Raw genomic sequence first — 24,889 nt, 5'->3', positions numbered from 1 at the left:
TAGGGAAGTGGGGGGCGCTATGGGGGACTTTTGGGATAGCATTGGAAATGTAATTGAGGAAAATATGTAATAAAAATATTAAAAATCAAAAAAAAAATACACATTCGATTATGTCACGAAGCATGGCTCACATCGACGGCTAACACAAGGGCTCCTTTTCTGCTTCTCGAGCTCATCCAGTTGCTGAGCCTTTCCACAGGTGGTGTGTGTTTGGTTCACGGCTCCCAATCTGATCTGCCTCCCACAACTCCAGACTTGCCAGAAGTCGCATCCCATGACAACCTACGCCTCCTAAGTACCTGATGTGGAACCTTGCTTTTGACTGAGTTTCCAGTCTCCTCCTCAATCCTAACTCAACCTTCAGCAAAGTTCTCTAGGCCTTGGGGATGCTTTCAAACCACTGTGCCTAGGGTCACAAAGATCTCACTTTTCCCATTAAAGGATGCTGCCATTCTACTCCAAAATCATGGATCTGTGCCTGTTAGGCATCTGAGTGCATCCTACAAGCCCCATCCTCATCTCCACTTAATGTGGAAAACTTTTCCACTTTCTTTACTCACTCAAATTCAGCATCCTTGGTATGAGCCTGAAACAAGCCAATCCTATCGATCTCAAACACTAACTGCCAGCACACTCTCCCACTCACTCTCTCTCTCTCTCTCTCTCTCTCTCTCTCTCTCTCTCTCTCTCTCAGCTCCACCCTCACTCTTAAGAGATACCCACAAAGATGCACGCCATGACCTTCAAAATTCAATGTGTTTGACACCAGACTTCTCATTCTGAGCCATGCAGTCCCGACAACATTCCTAACTTAGGGAATGGCCCCGCCATTTGCCCAGTTCCCACACATCAAAAGCTCTGTCATCCATGATGCATCTTGAACCTCTACGTTCATTTTCTCTGGTTCTCCCTCAACCCTAAGCAACTCTCATACAATGAACAACAAGTACTCCAGTGTCTCTTCAACTCAGCACCCCAGTGCCTTGCTCAGGTACTCCTGACCACTTCAACCATAGCATGTACTCAAATATCCACCCCAGGAAACGCTGGGGGTGGGTAAGGAGGTCCTTGTGCTCACAGATAAGCATAAGGAGAACCAGTCATGTTAAATACTCAGGCTGTCCCTTCAAAGGGAGAGGATTTGTAACGGTTTTCCACCCAGGGTTAGAGGGATGGCTCTTTAACTACCAAAGCCCAAGTTAGCTTCAAAGTCGCTTTCAATATAAAATGATGTTCTGGTTGAGCTTCCAGTGATTCCAGCCTTAGCAAAACCTCCGCCATCTTCCCGAATGGACTTTCCCTACAGACATCTGAGGGTATGGACTGTCACGTCTTTGGTATGCTTTTAAGACGTCGTATTCACTAGTGACACCAGCCTTTAACACAAGGAAATGCTATTTAACTTTTCAACTAGGCAAATTCTGTGAGCTTTGGTCCCTTTTCGGTTTTAACTGTCAAAATTAAGAAGCTAATCACAGGCTCTACCTTAAATCCACAAGATATAACTAGTTCCATTCACACGTGAGAGTTCTGACCCATTGAGCGTGCCAAAATAGAAACACGCCAACCATTGTGTGCTTTCTGCCGTTCACACATGGATGAACAGGACGATCAAAATTTCACAGAATGAACGAGGAAGTGCTATTTGTTCCTCACGAAGTAAACCTGTCCAGGGCACAGCAGAGTCTGCAGTGGCAGCTGCCATCTACCTCTCTACACGTATTCCTTCTGATATATGATTCTAGGTAAGAAAGAACGGTCTTCAGGATTTCTATACCAAATGCAAACACTTCCCAGAGTCCCATTAGAAGCTGGCTTACAGAGTATTTCCCAGTTACTAACCTGCCTACAGATTAGCTAACAACCATCTATGCTGAGGGTTGCCCTACCTGCATGAGCAGTGCAGTTTATTCTCTTTCCTTCTTGTTTCTTTTTGTTTGTTTTGTGTAGCTGTGGCTGCAGAATAAAGAATACGCTAAGCCAGACTGGTCCCCAACTTGCAGAGATCTTCCTGTCTCTGCCTCCAAAATGCTGGGATTAAAGGTGTGCATCATTATGCCTGGCTTGTTCTTTATTCTGCAACCACAGCTGGCCTCCGCTGATATTTCTAGAACCAAGTAACAACCACCACCACCCCTGATTTTCTGATGAAATCATATGAACACATCTGGCTGTATGTACTAAATGTTCTCTCTATATGTACCCTTAGAATGTTCTCTTCATATTCTGCCTAATACAGACCCATCAGACGGATGTTAGATGTCTACTTAATAAGGAGGTGTGGGGATGGAGAGAAAGGGAGAACCAGGCATAAGTCAGAATAACTGCATACTGTCACGTGAATCTCTGCAAACCTTGCCACTGCAGGAATGAACAATCAATGTCGATTTGCAGTAAAAGAAGATAAACTGACCACCACACGTGAGTACCTCAAAGGGAGCAGAAGCCGAGGCTATTCGAGAATAACCAGTATCAAGCAGAGAAGCTGAACTTCACCTTGATTATTTTTCTAAAAGAACAAAAAGCAAGAAAGCCCTCCCAAGCTTGATAGGACATGGTCTGGGGGGTGAAAGAAAACCCACTACTGTATCCCAGCTAGCTCCCCGATTTGATTCTCAGTTTATTGCTTAACGGCTCATTTACTGGGAAGTGAGGAACGCTATCACTGTAGAGTCAGCAGGGAACGAGAATGGCCTCTGTGCAAAGTCAACTAGACCAGATGACTGGGAAGCAGGGACAGCCTATTTTTACAGATATCGTCATCATCATGGCATGCACACAGGCCATTCCAAGGTTGGCGCCAACACTCCCTGAAAATTTATCCACATTTTATTAATTTGTTTTCAGTATGGGAGGCTGAGCTCAGGCCATGCTCAAGTTAGGCAAGCATTTTGATGAAGACTTATATATCCTAGCCTTGTGTGTACATTTTTAGTATTTAAAAATAATTACGTGTTTTTTTTAAACTTTCATCGAATTGATAATTAATGTGCACAAAAATTAGGAATGCCGACATAAGCTGTTTCTTGTAGGTAAGGCTATAGATCGGAAGATTAAGGAATCAGAGAATTCAGACTGACAAACATCAGAGCCACTTGGGGAAATGCTGTCACTTTAATGGCCAACAAACTGAAAGAAAGACACTGTGCCCAGGGTCTAACCTCTTTTTTTTTTTAAGATTTATTTATTTATTAATTAAATGTAAGTACACTGAAGCTGTCTTCAGACACTTCAGAAGAGGGCATCAGATCTCATTACGGATGGTTGTGAGCCACCATGTGGTTGCTGGGATTTGAACTCAGGACCTTTGGAAGAGCAGTCGGTGGTCTTACCCACTGAGCATTCTCACCAGCCCCCCAAGGGTCTAACCTCTTGCTTGGATCTAGGTCCCCTAAATTCCAGCTCAGGGGTTGTAGGAGTGAAATTTCTCTTCCACATTAAGAAAACTGTATTAGCAGACGTATCCTCAGCAGCCACTGCTCAACTGCTTAAATTAACATCACTTTCCAGGATTAACAGAGACAGGAGCCACTGCTGTGGACATCATCCTGTAAGGCCCTTGTTCTGCTTCCATGACTGTAGTCTCAAGCTCTCCTGCACGGGAGAGTGTCAGTTTCAATGGGGACAGGGTGGCTAGTACCCAGAACATCACATGGTTCCTGAGGCATTAACATGCCTGGCTCTCTCACATAAATAGGAGACAACAGGGCTCATAAGATAAACAGAAACAGAGCTCTTAGTAAACTGCATGTGGTAACATATGATTACTCAGGAGGCTGGGGCAGGAGGATTATTTGAGTATCCAGAAAGTCAAGCCCAACATGGGCAACATAGTAAAAGATTCTATCTCAAATAAACTGATATTTTTCCTTCACTGGCAGCCCTCCTCCCTGCAGACCTGCAGATCTGCCTCTGGTATTCTCTCATATCCTAGCAACTCAATGCCTTAAGTGAATTCTACAAAGGGGTAAACAACCAAAGGTGATTACAAGAACTGGCTTCCCCCAGGAGAATGTCTGTGAATAGTAGAAGCTTGAAGCTAACTCTGGCATCTGCAGAGGAGCGCACTGACCTGGGATGGCTGAAGAGAGGGAGAAGATGAGAGGCAACAAGGAGCACAGGCTGCAGCAGCCTCGCTGTGCTGTGGGAGATGCTCTGGGATGGCCGGACAGGAAAGGATGATGAAAGGGTCATGAAGCACTCTGCATCCACTCTAATTCTATGTCACCTCATTTAATGGGACAGGGAGCCACACCCACTTTAGGGATGAGGATAATAAGATCTAACGTTAAATTTCTGAATGAAGACCTCCAATGTGTTCTGTATTCTACCACACTCTAAGAGTTGTTGCCAATGATGAACCACTTTGTTCAAGTAATATGGGAGCCGACCTCTGAGACAGATGGTGGGCGTGGGAATGAATGACCCCTGGTCAAAGGGTGACCTACACAGACATAAAGTCCTTAACCCTTTACACAGTTTGCTGGCTAGTCTTCTGTCACCTTGACACAGGCTAGAGCAATCTAGGAAATGAAAGTTGGGATGCTTCCTACTGGCCTGTGGGCACAGCTGTGGGGCCATGTTCTTGACGGATGACTGATATGGGAGGGGCCGTCTCACTGTGGGATGTGCAACCCTTGGGCTGCAGGCCCTGGGTCCTACAGGAAAGCAGCAGAAGTAAGCCAGCGAGCAGAGCTCCTCCCAGGCTGCAGCTTCAGCCCCTGCTTCCAGGACCCTGCTCTGACTTCCCTAACTGATGAACTGTGCTGTAGAGGCGTGAGCCGAATGAGCCCTTTCCTCTCCAAGTTGCTCAGCGTCGTCAGGTTTCATGACAGCAACAGAAACCTTCAGACTCGATTAGATGGAAAAATACTGTCAAGCAGAAACCGGATTTCTTAGCATGTTTTATTAGAATAAAACATTCTTTGTGAGAACTTAAACAGCATTAAGAATGAACGAAAGCCATAGCTAGGGAAGAAGAATAAGCACAGGGTGTTCCTCTTCTAAACCAAGAAGTGTTCACTCAGGTATATACGTCCACAGAGGAGGTCTGGGCCGGAGCGTGGCGGCTACTACTCAGTCCCACCCTCCCTCCCCCATGACTTCTCTGGGCATCAATTTGCTTCCATATAAAATGAGGAGGCAATAGTGTCCTGTCGACATCTCAGAGTAAACTGAGGTCAATGTACCAGGAGGAATGCTGCTTAAACTCTGATTCACACCACTTGCGACTGCAGTCAGGCAAAGTCTAATTCCACACTGAATTGTGGTCAACACAGCACATATTTTCAAGTTAAGATGTTGCTTCTAAAGACAATTCTTTCAGAAGCAATCTAATTATTTTGGCAGAAAGAATTGTAATCAACACATTTTTAGTGGCTGCTTCCAAGTTGCTTTAAAAAAAAAAGGTGATCGCATGTTCCACAAAATATTTTAAGTGAAAATGTTGCTCAAACATTTTACAACTGTAAAGATTACAAACCTACAAACTGCCTACATGAAAGAAATGGCTAAGAGAAAGACAGAAGTGAACTAAACATTGGCAAAAATCAGGCTGGGCTTGTAGATCAAAAAAAAAAAACTTACTAAAAATAAAGTACCAACGCTAAATTGAAGACTCCAGGAAATTCCCTCATTTTTGTTCAAACACAAAATCACCCATTTCTTTGGTAGAAAGAGAGAATCTCAGGCTTTTATAGCTCCTCCATAGAGTTTAAAATATAGGACATTGTAAAGCTGACTGATAACCAAATTCTAAGAAATTACATTTTCATTAATTAAATAACTACAAACAGTCAAAAATCAACACACACATATTAAAAGGAGATAAAATGGTTCAGAAAGGAACAGATTTCTCAGCTAATCCATGATCTTTAGCTTCAGGATGCACAGAGTTCAAGCTATCATAGGACAGAACAAAACACACTCTGAGTTTCTAACAGTCCTTAAATCTCAGTATGAACACTGTTAGCTGAAGCACTGAGAAAAAATAATGAGTAAATATATTTCAGTATATTGGGTTCCTCTTACATTTTAAGATGACTCCAATTTTTTGAAAGCTTCAAATATAAAAGTTGATGCAATAAAAGAACTCCTTTCTTCATTTGTCGGCAGAGACCGCCGACACCTCTACAAGAGCCACACTGATCATGTTCAGTCCTTGACTCGAAGAAGACTGGTGGTTCAGCACACAGAAGTGCTATTTTCATTAGTTGATACATCTGCTTTGTGGGAAGGAAGTTCAACCCCACCACTATCCAGAAACCTGAGTTTTAAGGTAAGGGACTTAGGCTTACAGCCTGGTCCCCGCCATCTGCTGCAAACAATGGGCTGTAAGGTAAGAAAAGGGTACTCTACTTAACCTAGTGTCTTGTTTTAATCCAACATACAATACACAGTATATGCTAGACTAAGGAAGAAGGGGAAAGGAATCACTGAAAATTGCGAAGTGTATATTTACATACAAGAAGTTACAGAAAGGTAAAACTGGGAAAGACGTGCAGGAAAAGGAGGCATGTATCAGGTCAACAGCCCAGCTTGGACAGCTTCAAGTCAACGTGAAGTGAGTTGAGCAGTCTGTTTAAACCTCTTGAGCCTCACCTAGAACCTCTTCCCAGGCATCTTCTAAAAAGATGATCTTGTGGGGAAAGTGCCTAGCACATAGTAGGACCCAAAGAACATGGTTACCAGAAGACCATGATCTGTTCCAATGGTGTCTGAAAGAACAGGAAATCACCCAAGTGCTAATGGCCAAGTGATACTGCTTTCTTTCTGATGACTCTAAGAACTCAGAGCTGATACACACAGAGGCATGCACTGACATGCACACACCTGTACTCTCTGCCCTGACCATGCTAATCTATTGTAGAGCTCTATCTTCGTTTATTACATTGGAAACACTGTGAATGACACATGGGGATCTGTATTTTCAAGAATCTACCCGCATTAATCTCACACATGGTTAGGTTAGAGAACCCATGGTTTGTAAGGAGAGAAACCAAGGGATGGCAACTGTGTCCACCTAACAAGACTGGGATGAAGTGGGTTTTGTGAAACTGAACAAAAACTGTGTGTGGGAAAAGCTAGCAGGTGAAGGTAGAGCCCATGCTAAGGGGTATTGTAAGCATGAGTGTGCACAGCAGGTACCATGCCACAGGATACAGGACACATGGAGTGTGCACAGTCGGGGGTCCTTTTAACCGCAGGCACTGAGACAGCCCGTGTACTAGAACCACCTGAGCTTTGCTGCCTGTGTCAGTCACTCCATCCTTCCTTCCCCAATGACCCTCTGAACACCAGTTCTTGTTCTCATCTCTTCTAGCAGTTTCCCTCAGTACACTTGCTTTAAATTAAAGTAGCCTCACTGTGCTGCCCAGGATAAGGTGCAATGGCCACTCACAGACACAACAGCATTACGAATAAGCACATGAGTTCTGATCAGTGCTATTTCTGTACTGGGATGGCTTACTGCTTCTATGCCAAGCAGTCCACATCCCTCCTGGGCATAGTGGACTATTTCCTGGAATTTCTGAGCTCAAGCAAAGCCCCTGTCTCAGCTGGGTTGGAGATCAGCAACCACTCCTAGGCAGAACAGCTTTGACAATGTAATAGACATCATGCCATTAAGTCAGCTACTGTATTATGTTGTATTATCTTAGAACCTATTTAATCTCTGTGTTTTCTTTTCTTCATTCTGTATGCAGACCACCTATTTAGCCTAATTCATACAAATGCTACAGTAATCCAAAGACATAACATGTCTGAAAGCATTTTCCAATCTCAAAGTATCACACAAATTTAATATTCACCATCCCTTTTTACAATCAGCCATCTGTCCCGATACACATGTGTGCATATGGGATGCTCATCGGGCATGTGCAGAAGGGGAGCGTTAGCCAGGAATGCCTCTCAGCATATTATCACAAGGGATTAAAGGAAAGACAAGCTGGTCATCTGCATGGCAAATGATCGATGTCACAAGACCAGGGCAGTTCAGACCAGGTTAAGAGGAGCTCAAAGAAATGTTCCCTATTCTATTTCAAAGTCCTCGAAAGTCCTCAAGGCCAACCCTGCACACACAGCAAGGAGGACTGAATCGAGTGAGACAAATATGAAGGATAACTTGAGGTAGATGAACAATGGCTGTGTAGCTCACAAGCTATTTCTGAGGAGGAAAAATACTAATGTAGGGGTGAGGGCAGTCACCTACATCAAATCCATGAAGAGCAAAGAGTCCATTGTAACACAGTTAGGTAGGCAGTTCTGATCAAACACATTTACGCTGACACAAGAGAACACCTGTAAGGATACAAGAAGCATGGCCCCAGACAAACAGTCATGCTGTTGGCGCTGACTCTTTCTGTATTACAAGATAAACAGTCTTTATCGGGACTGAAGGAGACGAAATGCCAAGGAACTCAGGTCAAATCGTAGCTACCTCCCTCTGCCTTGATCAAGGAGATGCTACACACCACTGCAGCACAGTCATCTAGGAGATCCAACAGTCAGCTACACACCAGTATAGTGCAGTCACTTAGCACATCAGCTGTCAGTTAAGTCACACACCACTGTAGCACAGTCACTTAACAAACCCAACTGACAGGCTTGTGATATTTTCACATGTATTTTCCAATGAAACTTTAAAAAAAGAAAAGAAAAAAACTCATTTGGTAGAACAGATCACAAAACCCTTGACATGGGAATTACAAGAAAGGCTCATTAAAGAAACAGGTTTTAGTGACTCCCCATAAAGAAAAACAAAGACCACCACACAGAGCTTACTTGATGGCAAATTATGAGGGAGATAAATGTAAGACACTAAAGCAAGTGACATTCATAAACATGGGCAGCCGATTTACTTTCTTATGCACTGGCCTTCATGCCAGACCTGCCCAGAGAATGCCTCTACCGCTAGTTTTCCTTTTAAAATGCAACCAGTGTAAAACATAAACAGAACTTCATGAGGCAGAACACTGGCAAGGCCTGTGGTGTACACAAACAGGAATTCAGTCACCAACGTCAACAATGACTATGCACATGAACTCTAGTAAAATCTCCTTTGGTCTCTGTCCAGGGACCCACACTGGTGACACAAAGACCTGCCCAGGAAGCTGAGCATCATGGATACCACTTATACCCAGACCTTTCTGGGTGAAAGATAAAGTTAAAAAAACAAAAACAAACAGACAAACAAACAAACAAAACCAAAAAGCCCAGCCCTGATTTAGTAACTCTGAGAAGTCGCTTAGGTAACACACCTCTCAGGGAAGTGCATTATCCTGATCCAATTACATCTGAAAGATAAGTAATTTGTCCCAAGGTAAATTATCAATGTCGGGGAAAAAGAGCCCAGCTTCCTGGCAGCCTGAGTCACATCCCAGTCCCAATGACATGCTGCCCCAACAATTTCTGATGTCAAACAGGGGTCATGGTATTTGGGTAAGCTAATGTTTGCCTCTGCCCTCAGCACACAAGAAGATGGAAAGTAATTATGTGAATGTTCTATGCATGACAACTGATAGAGAGAGCTGGAATTTGGCCTCTTGGACTATAGAACAGAAGTCAGAACGTGGAGGACTGTACCGTGTGCTACAGGGTCACTACATAGTCCTTTTTAAACAATACTTCTTATTTTTATTGGCAGGGTGATTGAACCTATTTGGGGACTACAGTGTATGATGTGTATAACTGGCAATAATCAAATGGGCATTTTAGGCCATCTATAGTATCAAATGTTTGTCTTTTTTCTTTTTTTCTTTCTTTTTTTTTTTTTTTTTGTGTGTATGTTGGGAACATCAAAATCCTCTCTGCTATCTACACTGGGCTATTCAAGTGTTTTCTTATTTAACGTTTACCTATCACAGAGCTAAGTTTCTATAGGCTATTACAAAAGAAAAATCAAAAGCCATGAATGAAAGACATCCAGCCTAAGCGTCCTGTTGAGCCAGAGCTTTCCCAAGTCACACAAGGATAAAATGTAAGGTTAAGAAATATGGGTAACACGCAAGATAAAGTCACAGTGCTGACATCTGAAAACCCTTTAACTTTGACACGGCCTAACATGCAGAGGGCATTTCTGAGGAGCTGCTACACTGGAGTCTGGTGTGAAGGGGAGGAGGGGCAGTCACTTACTCCAGTGTGGCTTACCTGGCATCCATCATCCCTAGGTGCATCCTTGGAGACAGAGGACACACCAGAAGAGAGGGAATGGTGCCTCCTTTTTGTGAGCTGAAGACGGTGTACTCCGAAAGGGTGACCTCTCTCTTCGCTACCCTGTTCCGGGACACTGTGACAGCTTCTTGAGAGGTTTCCAACAAGTGCACTGTTTTTGAGGGACTTCTCTGTGACACAGAGAATGGGACTTGAGCTGGCTGCCGTTTGGGAAAGAGAAACATCGTCTTTTCTCAGGAATGTTCTGTGTTTTGAGTTGACATCATCCAAGTGTCTCTCCGTCTCTGGGCAATATGGAGGGCTATCTTCTTCTGAAATTATCTTGTCCGGGATGCTAACATGGACTTCTGAGTATCTCCCCTGAGCAGAGGAAACTGTCACTCGGTGGGGGCAGCTGTCCACAGAGCTGGGCAGAGGTTTCTGGTCACTGTGCTCTGTGGCTGCCCTATTCCCCAGCTGCACAGCATCTTCCTTAGTGGGGCTTGTGGCAGGGTCCTCCCACGGCAGTTCTCCGGAGGACACAGCTGGCTGTCCCCGGGCAGGCTGACTGATACCCTTCTTGTCTTCTCTTTCACTGCTTTGCCGCACCGGCTCGGTGTCATCGACAACTTTTTGGCAAGGCTTTCTTCTGAAATACTTTCTCCCAGGAGACAATTTTTCAGGACTCAAGGGACTTTTGGCAGGATCGAAATACGGCTCTTCTTTCTCAGCCCGCACACAGCCACAGACATTCCCCATTTGATTCACGGGCACTCACGGCTCCACGAACTCACTCATTTCAAAATCCGGGGCTTCCAGGGACCCGCTCCACCAAGTCCCGAGACTCCACTCTGACTTGTAATTCCTAGCAGGCTGTGTGACCATCCTCTTCAGCCCGAAGCCATGTTGCTTATGAGAAAACCACTTGCAAGAAATGCTGTGGCTTCCTGCCAGCCGGTCCTGTGTCTTATTAGGCACTGTGGCTCATTCCTGGCCACCAGTCCTCTCAGACAAACATGACTGCTCACAGTCAAATCAGACACCAGTGAACTTCCACGGCAAACCCCGAGGCTCACTACAGAGACCACGGCCTTCCCTCCAGTTAACACTGTGCCTTCTGAAATGCACACACACCCTATCAACAGTTGCATTAACCTCTGAAGCTGAGCAAACAGAAAGTAAACACAGTTGAGAGACTCGCTAGCAAAGTGTCCTTCAAGTTCAGTCTCAAAGTGCCTTTCACACTCAAGCTCAGGGAGCCTCCCCTGGAAACGCCAACTAATTTTAGGGCCCCCACACAAATAGATGAAAAGCTTGTGAGTCTCTAGTGTTAAGACTAACTCAGAAAAAAGTAGCATAAAGATAGGATTCAACAATTGGATGAAGGGAAGATAAATACTGGAAGCCGAAAATACCTTCAATTATTTCTAAAGCTAGTCTTTTAATATGGCTTGAGATAGTGTTCAAATCATAAATCTCTGATTATCTGCTCACTAGGACAGGATTGCCACATGACCTAATAACTACGTGAAGGGATTTAAAGGCGGAGCGCTTAGCTAAAGGAAGTGCGCGCACTCTGACACATGCATTAGGGCAGTTAAACTTTACGCTCTGCAATTGCACTTGGGTTAAATATTAAACAGCTTTAGCAGGGTCAGGGTGGGAAATTAAGGAATCGGTATGGACTCAATACTCTGAGCTGTTTGTATTCCCAACCCTGAGTCACGGACACGGTGCAAAGGAAGTCAGCGTGACAGGGAAGATATTGTCACACAAGCCAAAGTCAGCTGGAAAGTGGGTAACTGCCTTTCCTGAGGTGGCCTTTCATTGAGGAGGGGCTATCCAGTCAAGGGTCAAGTTGACACACTGATGTTACAGACGTCTGTAACATATCTGTATCGTAAGGGTTTTCTTAATCATTTAGAAAGAAAATTAAACATTAGCCAGTGATGTGCTAGGTGAAGGCGAGGGGGAAAAATGTCTTAGGTTTGTTTGTTCTTAAGTTTTCAATATGTGCAATGACAACGGAACACGGTTTGAATGTGGAATGGCTTCTGTGTGTACTGCCAGGGTGGGGAAGCAGGCTGAGATTGGCACACCCTCCACCCTTCCCTCCGGCCCTGCCAAACTAAGCAACTGTCCATGGTTAGGTCACACGCCCTGTTCCCTTCCAGAAATGGCTCAGCCTTTGCATCTGCCTGGTAACTGGTACTTTTACAGCCTTCTTCTCCAATGCCCTGCCAGGCCTGGCACAGACGCTAAACTTTGCTTCAGACACTTCGAACTGTAATTCTGCTGCCGATGGATATACCACCCTTGGTTACACTAACTTTAAAGAATCCTTTAATAGACAGCACACTGAACCTCATCATGATCTCGAATACAGTGGTTTATGATATGAGACCACCAGGAATATAATTCCTACTTTCTGAATGCCAGACTGAAAAACAGATCCAGTTTGTGATGCTCAAAAGCAGTATTTTAAAAACCTACCACTTCTGCAAGAAGTGACAAACTTTGTCATATTCATACAATGAATACAGGAACTAAAGACCGTAACACTGTGCGTGAGGGCAGTCACCACTCTTTCCCTGGGCACAGCCAAGAGTTCTAATCGACAATCAGCACAGCAGCAAGAAAGGCTTTATTTCATTTACATTTTACCCAAACAACCATATTCAAGCTGTCAGTCCTCCTGTCCCTAATCCCTGATGTGGAAACACAAGCAGTGGCTGACTTAACATGTCATTCTTAAACGACCCTTTGTGTTAACGTTCCTCAAATGTAGAGTCTATATGCTCTACTTCTTCTAATTCCCATTTACCGACATCCCCATCCGTTATTTCCTTCTTCCTGCAGTAAGTAGCTAGGGACCGTTCTCTCTGGCCTCCGGCAGCATTTCAGACTGCTGACCATCCCGTTATGTTCCCATTTTTCTTCCGAGGTTTCATCCATTCACTTTTCTGTTGCCTTACACATCTCTTTGAATATTCCTATTCTGTTTCCACAGCAAGACCTGCTCCTGCCCCATCCTCTTAAGGACCTTTCTCTCTGACAGAGAATCGGCCACTTCTATGCTGTTAATTCCCTGACATCTCAGGATTGCTCTGCAGCAGAATGGAACACAGGACAGCTCACTAACCGTTCTAACCCATCCGGACGGTAGAACATCTTCCACTCACCACCACCCCAGATCTCACGCTGTGATTTCTTCAAGTTTAACCTGAGCTCTCTTCTCCACTTTCTATACTCTGTGGCCAAGTTTGTTTGTTTGTTTCTTTCTCTTTCTTTCTTTCTTTCTTTCTTTCTTTCTTTCTTTCTTTCTTTCTTCAAAATAGCACCTCTTAGATAAAATTTTTATCCCCACCTGGCCTATATCCCTCCTGTCTGAAAGCATTGTTGTGTCTCCCCCCCACCCCCCACATACACACTATGACAGCCTCATTTCCATCTCGTTGACACAGAATTATTTAATTTTAAAATCATTATTTTATTTATTGGAAGAGGGAACACTTATTAAAGTCAGGGAGCCATTTAAAGTCAGTTCTTTCTACCATGTGGGCTCCAGGTACCAAAGTCAAGTCTTCAGATTTGTCAAGAAGAGCTTTTACCCGCTGGGCCATCTCAATAGTCCGACTTTGTTTGTTTGTTTGTTTAAACACACTTCCCTCCTCAAGCCTGTTAGAGTGGCCATCACAACAAAGAGTAAAAAAATGCAAAGAATAAAATTCTGTGTCCCTCCTCTGAGGCCCTTTAACTGCCCCCTAGTGATCTCCACTTAAATTTCAGACAGAACCTGTCTGAGCAGCCCTGTGATGAAGCAGCCAATTCCCTCCAGGGAGGGCATCAGACTTTCCCATCTGGGGTCCTTGTAGTTTCAACCCTAATTCAAAAAGCACTGAGCCTAATCCACCGAGGCCTAAAACAACTGAGGCAGTCTGCATGAATATAATGTTTGGATCATTTCTACTTAGATGTCATACAATTCTGGTAGAATGGCTGCTTGTGTCCCACAAGCAAGCCCTCCCTGCCTGGGTTTAATGCTTTGGGCTCTTAGTTCCTCCTTGGGTGGGATCTTCTAGAAAGGACGACCCTTACTGCTGTGCAGTCTTGGCTTGAAGTTAGTTAGTGACTGGCTTGCCCTGACTTCAGCAGCCCCGTTGACTGCAGTCCAATAGGCAGGCTGCTTAAGACCGTGCCTCCACGTACCTGACACCCTCTAATTCCTGACTGCTGGGACTGTCCAGCTGCCTATCAGGCCTTGGGGCTTCCTAGCCACCCTCTCTGGACCTTTTCATGTTGCTCAGATCTGGTTCCCAAACAAACTCCTTTATTTTTTCCAGTACTACTTTCATAGGTTTTACTCCCCCTACCTCCTTTTTAAGATTGACTTTAAGTCCCCACTTCCTTTCTGAAGGTAAGCTGTTTATTTTCGTCCTTCAAGATCTGACAACCCACTACTACTGAGGGTCTTACAAAATCTTGTGAGACTATGAGCAGTTAACAAATTAAAGCAAGTTGCAAAGAGGAGTCACCATAAATCAAATTCAGATTTCTTCTGAAATGCAATCACTGTCCTCAGATCTACGTAAGGCACAGCTGTTTATGGTAGTGTTCTAATCTGGCTCTTTAGAGTACACCTACTGCCATCTGGTGCCTACCAAAGGAAATTTAATTTATTTACAATAAGGATAAAATTACTTTTAAGGATCTTGAGTCATAAAATCTTTAAACGGCTAACACAAGTAATTCTGCCCAAAGAACAAAGAAACATGTCTGCATTTATGATAGAGAAAGCCCTGCCTCTCAACTCTAAGATTACAACAGCAGGCCTTTAAAGGCAGACACAGAAGCTCACAGAGACCAGGAGACAAGTCGCCATCCTCACAGAGTGATCAGAGTAACTGAGGTACTGTTATGAAATTACCCTGAAATCCATTAGCACTCAAAGGATGTCAAACCCCTTCTCACGGACCACCTGAAAACCAGCCGCGAGACATAACGACGGCAACAAAGACAACGCGGACTCACCTGAAAGTGCAGAATTATTGTCCATATTAACCCCAAAGTCAGCTTAGGATTTCCATCTGTTATGTCATCATTTCTGATATTCACCAACTTCACCTGTTTGTAGGTGAGAGAGAGAAACAGCGATTATTACACACCAGACACGGGTTCTCGTCGCCTACAAAGGAAACAGCTAAATGATACAAAGAACACAAAGGCCACCAGGTGCTGCAGCCTTCCCTTCCACACTCTAGATGACAAACACATCTAAGCCCAAACTTGGTACTGCTGGGGCTCTTCCTTGTAGAGCACATACTGAAAGTGACCACTTGTCAAAAATATGATGATGGCGCCTGGATATTTATGACCTTAAAATTAGGGGACAATCTTCTTTTGAAATGGAACTTATTTTACTCTTCTAATCAAGCAGAAAATGAACCAAGTTTGACGACCTGTAGATCTACTACAGAGGATTTTTATTTTCTATCGTATGTATTTCTATCGTGCGTACTTAAATCACTGAGTCTCTAGAAGCTGAGCAAGCATCAAAGACTTGTGCAATCCTCAGAACCACAGCTTATCAACTGCTGAGCTCCAACATTCAGTAAGTGCGACGGTCTCTGACACTCACTTCTACAAAAGAACTGAGAACCTCAAGTGAACACCAAAATGTATATGTTATCATGTTGGACACCTTTGTTCCTTATTTCAGGGAGCATGACAGAGGAAGAGAGACACTTTGCCATCCTTGTCCCTTGTCATGTAAGAACACAGGCTGTCCTTGCCAGATCCAGAGGGTTACTGTCTTGATCTCCAATTCTCAGCCTCTAGAACCACCAGGGATGAATCCTGTCCTTTGTGATTTACACAGCACAGAAGCTGCACAAAGCGGACTGAGCCGGTTATCTACGTATGACGATGAGCAGACTGGTATACCAGGAGTAAGAACCCAGCTAGCATGACTTCTAGAAGGAAGGTGTGAACTATGGAAATATTTTAAGAAACATAGTGCAAAGTGTTAACTTGCCCACCCCTACCCTGGAGCTGTGGTTCTCACCCACATTCTTGAAACACTGCTGCTATTCAAATGTCTAACTGCTTAGGCAGATGCAACCCAATTCCCCCAGTGAGACTTAGCCCCTCTTAGTCACTATTTTTCTGAGCTCACATCTAATGCGACTTCTTTTTCCCAGCAACAGGCATCCGAAAACACTGTTAAATATTTGCCTCAGTAATGGCACACGATAACTGACACAGTTCAGACCCAGTTAACCCTTTACACACCACGACTCATTCCTTGGCAGACTTATTTAATAATCACTTAACGCTAGAGTCTGAAAAATCTCATACCTGGCGTCTTTTCAAATAGTCGAGTGCAATCTGTACGTTCTGTAGCCTGTGAAAGCGCATCCGACCCTTCTCCCGGGGCTAAGGACAGAAAATGGAAGGTGTGAAAAACTACAGTTTGTAACACCACTGACCATGCGAATTTAAAGATATTTTCTGCTCATCTTAATATTTTTAAACTATTTGTTAAGTAAGCACAACATTTTTTTAAAAAGAGGCTTTTAACTCTTCTCTTTTATCTGGGACTGAATTTGAAGAATGGGGCCTTTTCTAAATATATCTTAGACACATGCTTTACTCTATAGATGCCTCATTTAAACAAAAGGAAAGCCATAGAGCACAGAGACTTCTAGTGCTCGCTAGCAGAACAATCCTGGCCAACTGGTGCTTAGCTATGAATCCATAAAGATAACCATAATTCTCTACTTTACTTCTTAGAGTATACACTATTATCAAGACAAGTTTTCTCATTGTATTTATGGATTTATGAGAATGGTAAAACATGCATTTAGTACATTAAAAAAAAAACACACTAAGGAGAAAGACAGAGGTTTGTTTAGCAGTGACCGAGGAGAGGGAAAAGCAGCTCACACTACTCGCTACGTTTCCTCTGTATTTCACTGCATCCAGTCTTTACACGAAGCGGGATGGAACACGAGCAGAAAGGACTGTGTACTTTTGTGTTACACTGGATGTGACTGTTTTCCTAGTCTCAGGAAAAGTGTCAAATCATAGCCATTTTCCCTACTGCCATTTTCCACATTAGCAGAGGAAAAAAAAGAAAAGGGGCTGGAATTTCCCCCATGAAATGGTCTAAGAGCAAAATGGGTGGAAGAGACTGACTCCCTCCCTCTCATCCACGAGCTGACACCCAAGGTGTTGAGATAAAAAGACAGCACACCACAAAGGGAAAGGAAGTTTAGTATCAGGGGAGAGAGATGCTGGGTATTCACCAGCTGGATCTAGAGAAGCACGACTCCCATGGAAATCAGGGTGGTGGGATGCTGGAGGCCAGAGACGCTCATCTGTCTCTGCAAAGGCGCCTCACCTGTGTCAGCTAAATGTCAGTTAGACCGCCCTGTGGGTTCTATGGGACACAAGACAAAGTCTTGTCCCCTTCTGCGCCCCACAGATAAAGAACAGCCATCTATGCCAATAAGTTTGATTTAAAGGAAACTGTGAGCACCCCTATGCCTCAAAAAGGGCAGTAAGTTGTCACGTTCAAAAAGTCAATTCCAGAAGGGAACAAATGTGCATAAAGATTAGCATACTAGTTATCAGGGCCCTATGTTTATACAGAGCATAAAAAACTCTACAACAGCAGGGCACAGTAATGTATGAACATGTTGGCCATTTCAGCTCTGAAGGTAAATTTAAAGAGAAAACATTTCCTCTGCCCAGTCTGTGAACGTGCGCGTCACACACCTGTCTGGGCCTGGGTCCCTGTCTTTTGGCTAGAGCCCATGAGTTACCGGCCTGCCGGGTTAGCACTGCACACGCCTGCACACACGGCCCTGCTAGGTTAGTGAGTTACGGGGGTGACACCTACCCCCTTGTCCTCATCCTCCACCTCCTCATGCTGCGCACACTCGCATGCTGCTGTTGCACTCACCAACCGTAAGGTCTTCAAAAAGTCTCGCTCCCTCGGCTAATGAATATAACAGACAGAAGACAGGACAGCAAGGAGACAGACAGACAGACAGACCGGGAATGAAAACAAGAGCATGAGCGGAATGCAGTGGGGGAGAAGAGGTCACCAAACAAGGGAGCAATGGTCACACAAAGGGAGGCGATGCCTGGCTTAGCCCAGCTCTCAGAAAGGACACTTACTCCCTTGCTATACACAAGTCTTTCCATGTGTGGTTATACAGCGCCTCTGACTGATTTTAAGTCAATACAAAACAACTCAAAGGTTTAAAAAATAAAAAGAAGAAGCAGAAAGAAAAATGGTATGTTAATTATAGAGCCTATGGAGAAAGCAGGTATCTTCAGGTCCCTGTTCAGGTCACAGGAAGATGGATGCGGAAGCAACGGAACAGCATTGACTCTCTTCTTCTGGCTGAACTCGTGGTCTGAGAGGATGCTGCAAATGCCTAATGTCTGGGCTGCAGGCGCCCTGCTCACGTGTGTATGGAATTATAAGCTCGGCAAAAGAAATCAGGAAAGCGCACACTTACCAAGGTGTCTCCAGACAGAACCTCCAGGAGGGAGATCAAATTGTGCCCATCCCTCAGATCCTCGTAGAGATCGTTCACGTGCTTCCGAACCTAAGGCGACAAAGCGGCCATCTTTAGTTCTGTAGCTCAGAACGAACCAGGCAGGGTTAATAACAGACACATGCTTCACGGGGTGTTCACCTACGCACCTATTTTTCTGTTTTATTCTCTCATTACTTGAAAATAGTTGAAAATTTAAAACCTAAAAATATGGTTTTCAGGGTGACAGTATATAGAGACAACAAGAAGTACTACTTGGTAACATCTCAAGCTGAATATTATCCTGTACTACAATATGACAGGCCTACAGATTTTATTCGTTATCCCTGACACAACCAGGGCCACCTTAACAATGAGTTGTATTTTTACCTTCAGCTGGTCTTCATAGTATCTAACACATAACAACAGATCAAGAGGCACTTTGTAAAGACCCATCAATGAAGGCTGGGGCACAGGACCCGGAATTCTATGTACCATTTCTACAACTTCCTGTAACTCTTTCAAATAATTTTTAAAAGTAAAGCCTAGGTTAGGAGATGTCTATCCAAATCTCCTTCACAACTTAAATTCTGCCCTGGAGAATCTAAATCACACTAATGTGAAATTGGCCTTCAGCCTATAGCAGCTTCCTGTGTTCCCTCACCTAACCAGAGCCTATGGAGTTAGAACTAGAGGCTCTCTGAGGACCCTGACTAGTCTGCTCCCCAGGGACAGTTCAGTAATAAGTTGCCCACTATGAGATCTGTGCTTCACAGACAAACATCACAGCAGGCCAAGAAGATGGCTGGTCCACAGGGGCAAAGACATTCCCAGATTTTTCACCTTTCTGCAAGTCGGGACTCTATTACTTTGAGATGCTCACAGGAAAGGAACCAAAGAAAAGATGTATGACAGCAATTGGCTGTGATCCCTTTGGGGGGATCAAACAACCCTTTCACAGGGGTCACCTGCCAGATATGCTGCGTATCAGATATTACATTAAGATTCATAACAGTAGCAAAAGTACAGTTATAAAATAGCAATGAAATAATGTTACGGTTGGGGGCCAGCACAACATGGGGAACTGTATTTAAAGGTCATAGGAAAGTTGAGAACCACTGTTGTAGAAGAACCCCACCTCCTTTACCCAGGGCACAATCCCAGCACCTGCCCATCTCTGCAGTAAATTCTCTACATTCTTAAGTGTGAATCACATGTTAAGCAAACACACACCATAAAGCAATTAAGTGACAGACACCTGTGCTCAAAACTGTACAAGAAAAGCCTAATGCCAAACGAAACTGAAGAGCTTGCTAAGTCTTTACTCCCCAAACTGGAGCTTAAATGCCACTTACTATATCATCTTAGTTGCGTAGATGCATGCACATACATTTACGTGTGTGCATATGTGTACGTGTACGTGTGCATGTGTGTGTGTATGCACGTGCTATAACCTCTCTATTTTGCCTATTACACGAGAATCAAGCCCAGGGCCTTATATGCTTGGCAAGAAAGCTATCACCAAGCCACACTCCTATCCCACTGCAATTTATTTATTTATTTTTTTAAAGATTTATTTATTTATTATATGTAAGTACACTGTAGCTGTCTTCAGAGACTCCAGAAGAGGGCGCCAGATCTCGTTATGGATGGCTGTGAGCCACCATGTGGTTGCTGGGATTTGAACTCTGGACCTTCGGAAGAGCAGTCGAGTGCTCTTACCCACTGAGCCATCTCACCAGCCCTGCAATTTATTTTATTAGTGTTAAAAGTAGATGTGACTAATGAAGAAATTTCCCCAGGAGTGGCCCCTTAAATTTACTTGTTTCTATGCCCAGTGCCTGGGCCTTTTTGCCAGTCACAAGGTCTCTGAACACGCACATAAACATTTGGCATCATACTGACAGACATGGACAAAATGTAGGCCCAAGTTCCTTTAAGGAACTGCTGGACATGGTGAGAGAAAATTACTGCAATCCAGTTCTCCCTCTTTACAAACTGAAGTTTTAATTTGACCTCCCAATTCCCACAGAGTATCACTAAAACAGACATAGATTTCACCACAGTAAAAGGAAGCTTTAGAATATTTTCTCCTTGGTGGGTGGGAAAATGTGATTTGAAAGATAATTTTATGTAATATTCATTTATAAAATCTGTAACTACCCAAGGCAGTTATGAAAGTGTTACTGCTCTGTTGGCATATTTATCTCACGATACCTTTTTTGATTGGCAATTTTGAATTGACAATCCTCTCAGGGTCTTAACTATAATTCAGCGGCAAAATACTTTTCAAGGGCCTTTTCAGGAACATACATGCAAAATACACAACACATACATGGTGTACACACATTACCATCTCTCTCTCTTACACACACACACACACAGTCAAGGATGTTTTTGGGAACATACATGATACACACAGGCATATGTGTGTATCCTAATAGAATGAAAGCACTACTGTAATTTTCTGTTTGCATACTAGAGCCCTATAGAGATTCTCAGTCTCCATCCAAACCACAAACCTGAATCTGTAAGGCCTACTTGGTACTTGGTAGGCCCACTGTGCATCTGCACCTGTGTATTTCCCCTATGTCTGCAGTGTAGCCAGGAAGCAGCCTTACTCTAAGGGAGCCTGACCAGGGCCACCTAGTAACACAACAACACCCTGTACCTGGTGATGCCTGAGCAGGACCACCCAGTAACTCAACAGCACCATGTAACTGGTGATACTCAGCCAGTTGCTTCATCTCTCAAAATAAATAAATTTGTTGTCAATCTAACATCCTTGCCCACAGAACAGTGGTAAACCCTCATGTGCGCAGGGGTGGGGCCTCAGCTGGATCCTGCCAGACAGAGAGTCCTCCTACGTCCCACATTCCACTTCCTGCCATCTTCCATCCAGGACAGTTTAAGCAAGCTGGGGTGTGATTCTGAACACTTATCTCATAGAAAGGCAATTTCACAACTTGCCATGCTAGTAGATTGCACCAAGCTCTCCTCACCAGAAAACTTCTCAGAAGCAAATGTCATTTCTCACCATTACATTTATGCTATGATTAAAAAAAAAAAGTTGAGCATGCTTCAAAAGGAAAATATTGCATCACATAAAACCAAACTGGAAAAGAAGAAACTAATTAAGAAGAAAAACAAGAATTTGGAACCTGTATTCATTTTAATTTTGCCTCTCACTCTGACCCCATGATCCTTTGCAATAGGACAGTGCAGAGAGGGCAGCCTGGAGTTCCGAGCAGAGACCAAAGTCTGTGCTCTCATGACAGGGGTACTGTTTTGGTTTTTGTTTTTTAATTAATGACTTGCTAAGTTAAAGGAAAATGTATAAAACAGAAGTTACTTTCAAGCCTGGGAACATAATTTTCTAAACATTTTTAGGAGAGGAAAAAAAATCAGAGTAAACTTTGTAATGCTGCCAACAGTGGTGGCTCCATGTTACTTCCTATTGTTCTTGTCTCATGGTCCAAAGAAATAATGTCGGCACCATGCCCTTGACTCTGAGACAGCGGATGAAGCTCAGCATAGAGCCTGGGTTGTGAGTCCTGGGTTAGAGCCTCAGCACCAGAACAGAGGCAGCCTTGCTCCTGTGTTCCCCAATCTAAGAAAAACACATGCCATTGCTATTATCAAAATGGTAGCAGGAGAGAATGGATTACTGAAAGCTATCCTCTGAATCCACAGGTTCACTGTCACACAAAGACAAATGTACACATACACACACCCACACATATACACACACCCACAATGCCCTTTAAAATGCTCCAAATCCACACATGAGAAGAGAAGGCAGTGGATGAGATAAGGGGTCAAACTCCAGGCTCTGATCGACTGGCCAATTAAGGTAAACCAGGGAAGTAAATAGTTAAGCCTAGACAGAGGGCATAGCTGTTTTACTTTGTCCAAACTCTGAGTCATAGACACTTGGCCTGCTAACTGCACTTCACTGGTAGCTACTGTAACTGCCAATATGCCTCCCCCCTTCCTCCTCCTCTCCCTCTTCCCCATCTTCCTTCTCCTTTCCCTCCTCCTCTTCTTCTTTCTGCTTTCCATCTAAAATTAAATGCAGTTCCCCTTACCTTTTCCCCTTGAGGCATAAACCATCGCAATCAACAGTCAAGGAAATGATGAGCAACATAAGGCATCCTGATGCCCTGGGGTTAAGTTATGCACCCAGAAGAGGGAGACAGCCTTTCCTCTGTGTCACACAATCATCCCAGAATTCTCCAGTGCTTGTTCTGTTCTGTCTGTCTGTCTGTCTGTCTGTCTGTCTCTTTCTCTCTGTTGTGTTTTTGAGACAGGGTTTCACTATGTAGCCCTGGCTATCCCAGAACTCACTATGTAGACAGGGCTAGCCTTGGACTCACAGAGTCCACAGAGCCTGCTTCTGCCTGCAGAGTGTTGGGATTAAAGGCCTATGCTCCTAGGCCCACCTCTGGCTTCCAGTGCTTTTGAAAATGTGTGTACTGCTCTGAACCTCCCATGTACCCACAGGGAGCGCTCATCTTTTTCTCAGGAGACTATCCTATGGAAGGAAATAGGCAGACTGGAAAACAGGAAATGGGAAGAAAAAAACGAATGGAGGTGCTGAATGAGCAGGGGTAAATATGGCAGACCCGTGCTACTTGCAGGGATTAACTGATTAAAAAAATAAATAAATAAATAAATAAGCCCACACACAACAGCTCTGTTTTGTTAAATTTACCTGAGCTAAAACTCAAATCCAACTGCGAAGAGAAGGATCTTCCCACACCTGTGTATTCAGATTTCTAAACTGTCTTTCTCAGACGTTTGGCATCATATTAGCTCTCATTAATCTAGAAAAACTCCACAAGAATTCCGAATCTTATACATGACAACTCTTTTACAGCCAGGAAAAGTACCCAAAAGAAGCAGTTTGAAGGAGCTAAGAGTTATTCTTACTTTTGGTCTCAGAGGCTGCCACAGCACAGAGGGTGTGGCACAGCTGAGCAGCTCCATCAAGGAAGCCAGGAAGGAAAGGGAGGACGCCTGATCCAGGGAGGGGGCCAGAGACAGCTCCAGCCTGTTAGAATGGGTTACCCACAATCAGTGCAGGTCTTTCCTTTTTTGTATCTGGAACTGCCCTCCCAGATACACCAAGAAACACACTAATATTCTACCTATATCTCAATCCAACCACGTGACCACCAAGAGTAATAATAATCAAGGCATATGTGTAGCAGTGGTTCAGTTCAGTAAGTATGCACTGGACTCAAACCATAGGCTAAGACATCCTAAAGATAGAGACGCATGTAAGAGAGTGCTGTCTGCTACAATCTTCAACCTGAGAAGGCAGACGGTGAAGAAATTCCAGCAGGAACTGGATAGACTCGCATGCTAAGGAGCAAGGGAGCTCTATCCTGTCCCGGCTCTATGAACTTAGCAAAGAAGATGGCGGCATGTCAGGTCTAGAAGAGCAAGTAGTGGGGACAGGGTAAAGAGGATCAAAACTGTGTAACAGGTACCAAGCAAAGGAAGCAGCTGCCCATTTAAAGACATGTGAGGTAACATTAGAGTACAGAGGGAACTGGGGGACCGGCCAGCTCATACATTACTAATCCCAGCACTTGGGAGGCAGAGGCAGGTGGATTTCTGAGTTCGAGGCTAGCCTGGTCTACAGAGTGAGTTCCAGGAGAGCCAGGGCTGCACAGAGAAACCCTGTCTCAAAAAAAACCAAAAAGAAGAAAAAAGAAGCAGCTCTGAAGGCCACTAAACAAACTTAGGATCAGTGGGAGGCAGAATCATAAACAATCTCAGCCTTCCTTTATTTAAATCCCTAAGAGCAGGACATAGAGTTATAACATAGAAGTACTCTCCTTCCTGATTCAACCAGAGAGAAGACATCTGCCCTTGGGATGGTAACTAGAGGATAAACAAGAACAAACTTCAATAACGGGCCTCTGTCTGCCCCTCAGTTGCTGTTTCTGAAGTCCCGCCCCTTGAGACTCGTTGGTTTATGTTCATCCTGTCATTTAAAAAATGTACGCTTCTCTGTTGAATACCTAGATCAACTGGAATCAAAGCTGTCACCCAGAACTGCTCACTCCCAGACGGCTCTCATCATGTGTGCAACCGTGGAATCTGTTTATGCGTTCATCCTATTTCTTTCTTTTTTTTTTTTTAACTTTTACTTTAATTTTTTTTAATTAGGTATTTATTTC

General features: G+C 43.9%; 1 protein-coding gene across 3 annotated transcripts in view; it reads right to left on the bottom strand.

The window, feature by feature from the left end:
* The window catches only part of Dst (dystonin), a 398,187-nt gene that overhangs the window by 181,011 nt on the left and 192,287 nt on the right, over positions 1-24,889 (bottom strand). For all 3 annotated transcript variants that reach the window (XM_029481652.1, XM_021175158.2, XM_029481658.1), the window contains 3 exons: positions 18,681-18,770; positions 16,507-16,584; positions 15,181-15,273 (listed from right to left, as the gene is read on the bottom strand). In XM_029481652.1, the coding sequence (XP_029337512.1) occupies positions 15,181-15,273; positions 16,507-16,584; positions 18,681-18,770 (261 nt within the window). The remainder of the gene's footprint in view (positions 1-15,180; positions 15,274-16,506; positions 16,585-18,680; positions 18,771-24,889) is intronic.

Source organism: Mus caroli, chromosome 1 (assembly GCF_900094665.2).
Source record: "Mus caroli chromosome 1, CAROLI_EIJ_v1.1, whole genome shotgun sequence".
Lineage (NCBI taxonomy): Eukaryota > Metazoa > Chordata > Mammalia > Rodentia > Muridae > Mus > Mus caroli.
Note: the sequence above shows the minus strand (reverse complement) of the source record. Positions and strands in the feature narration are given on the sequence as shown.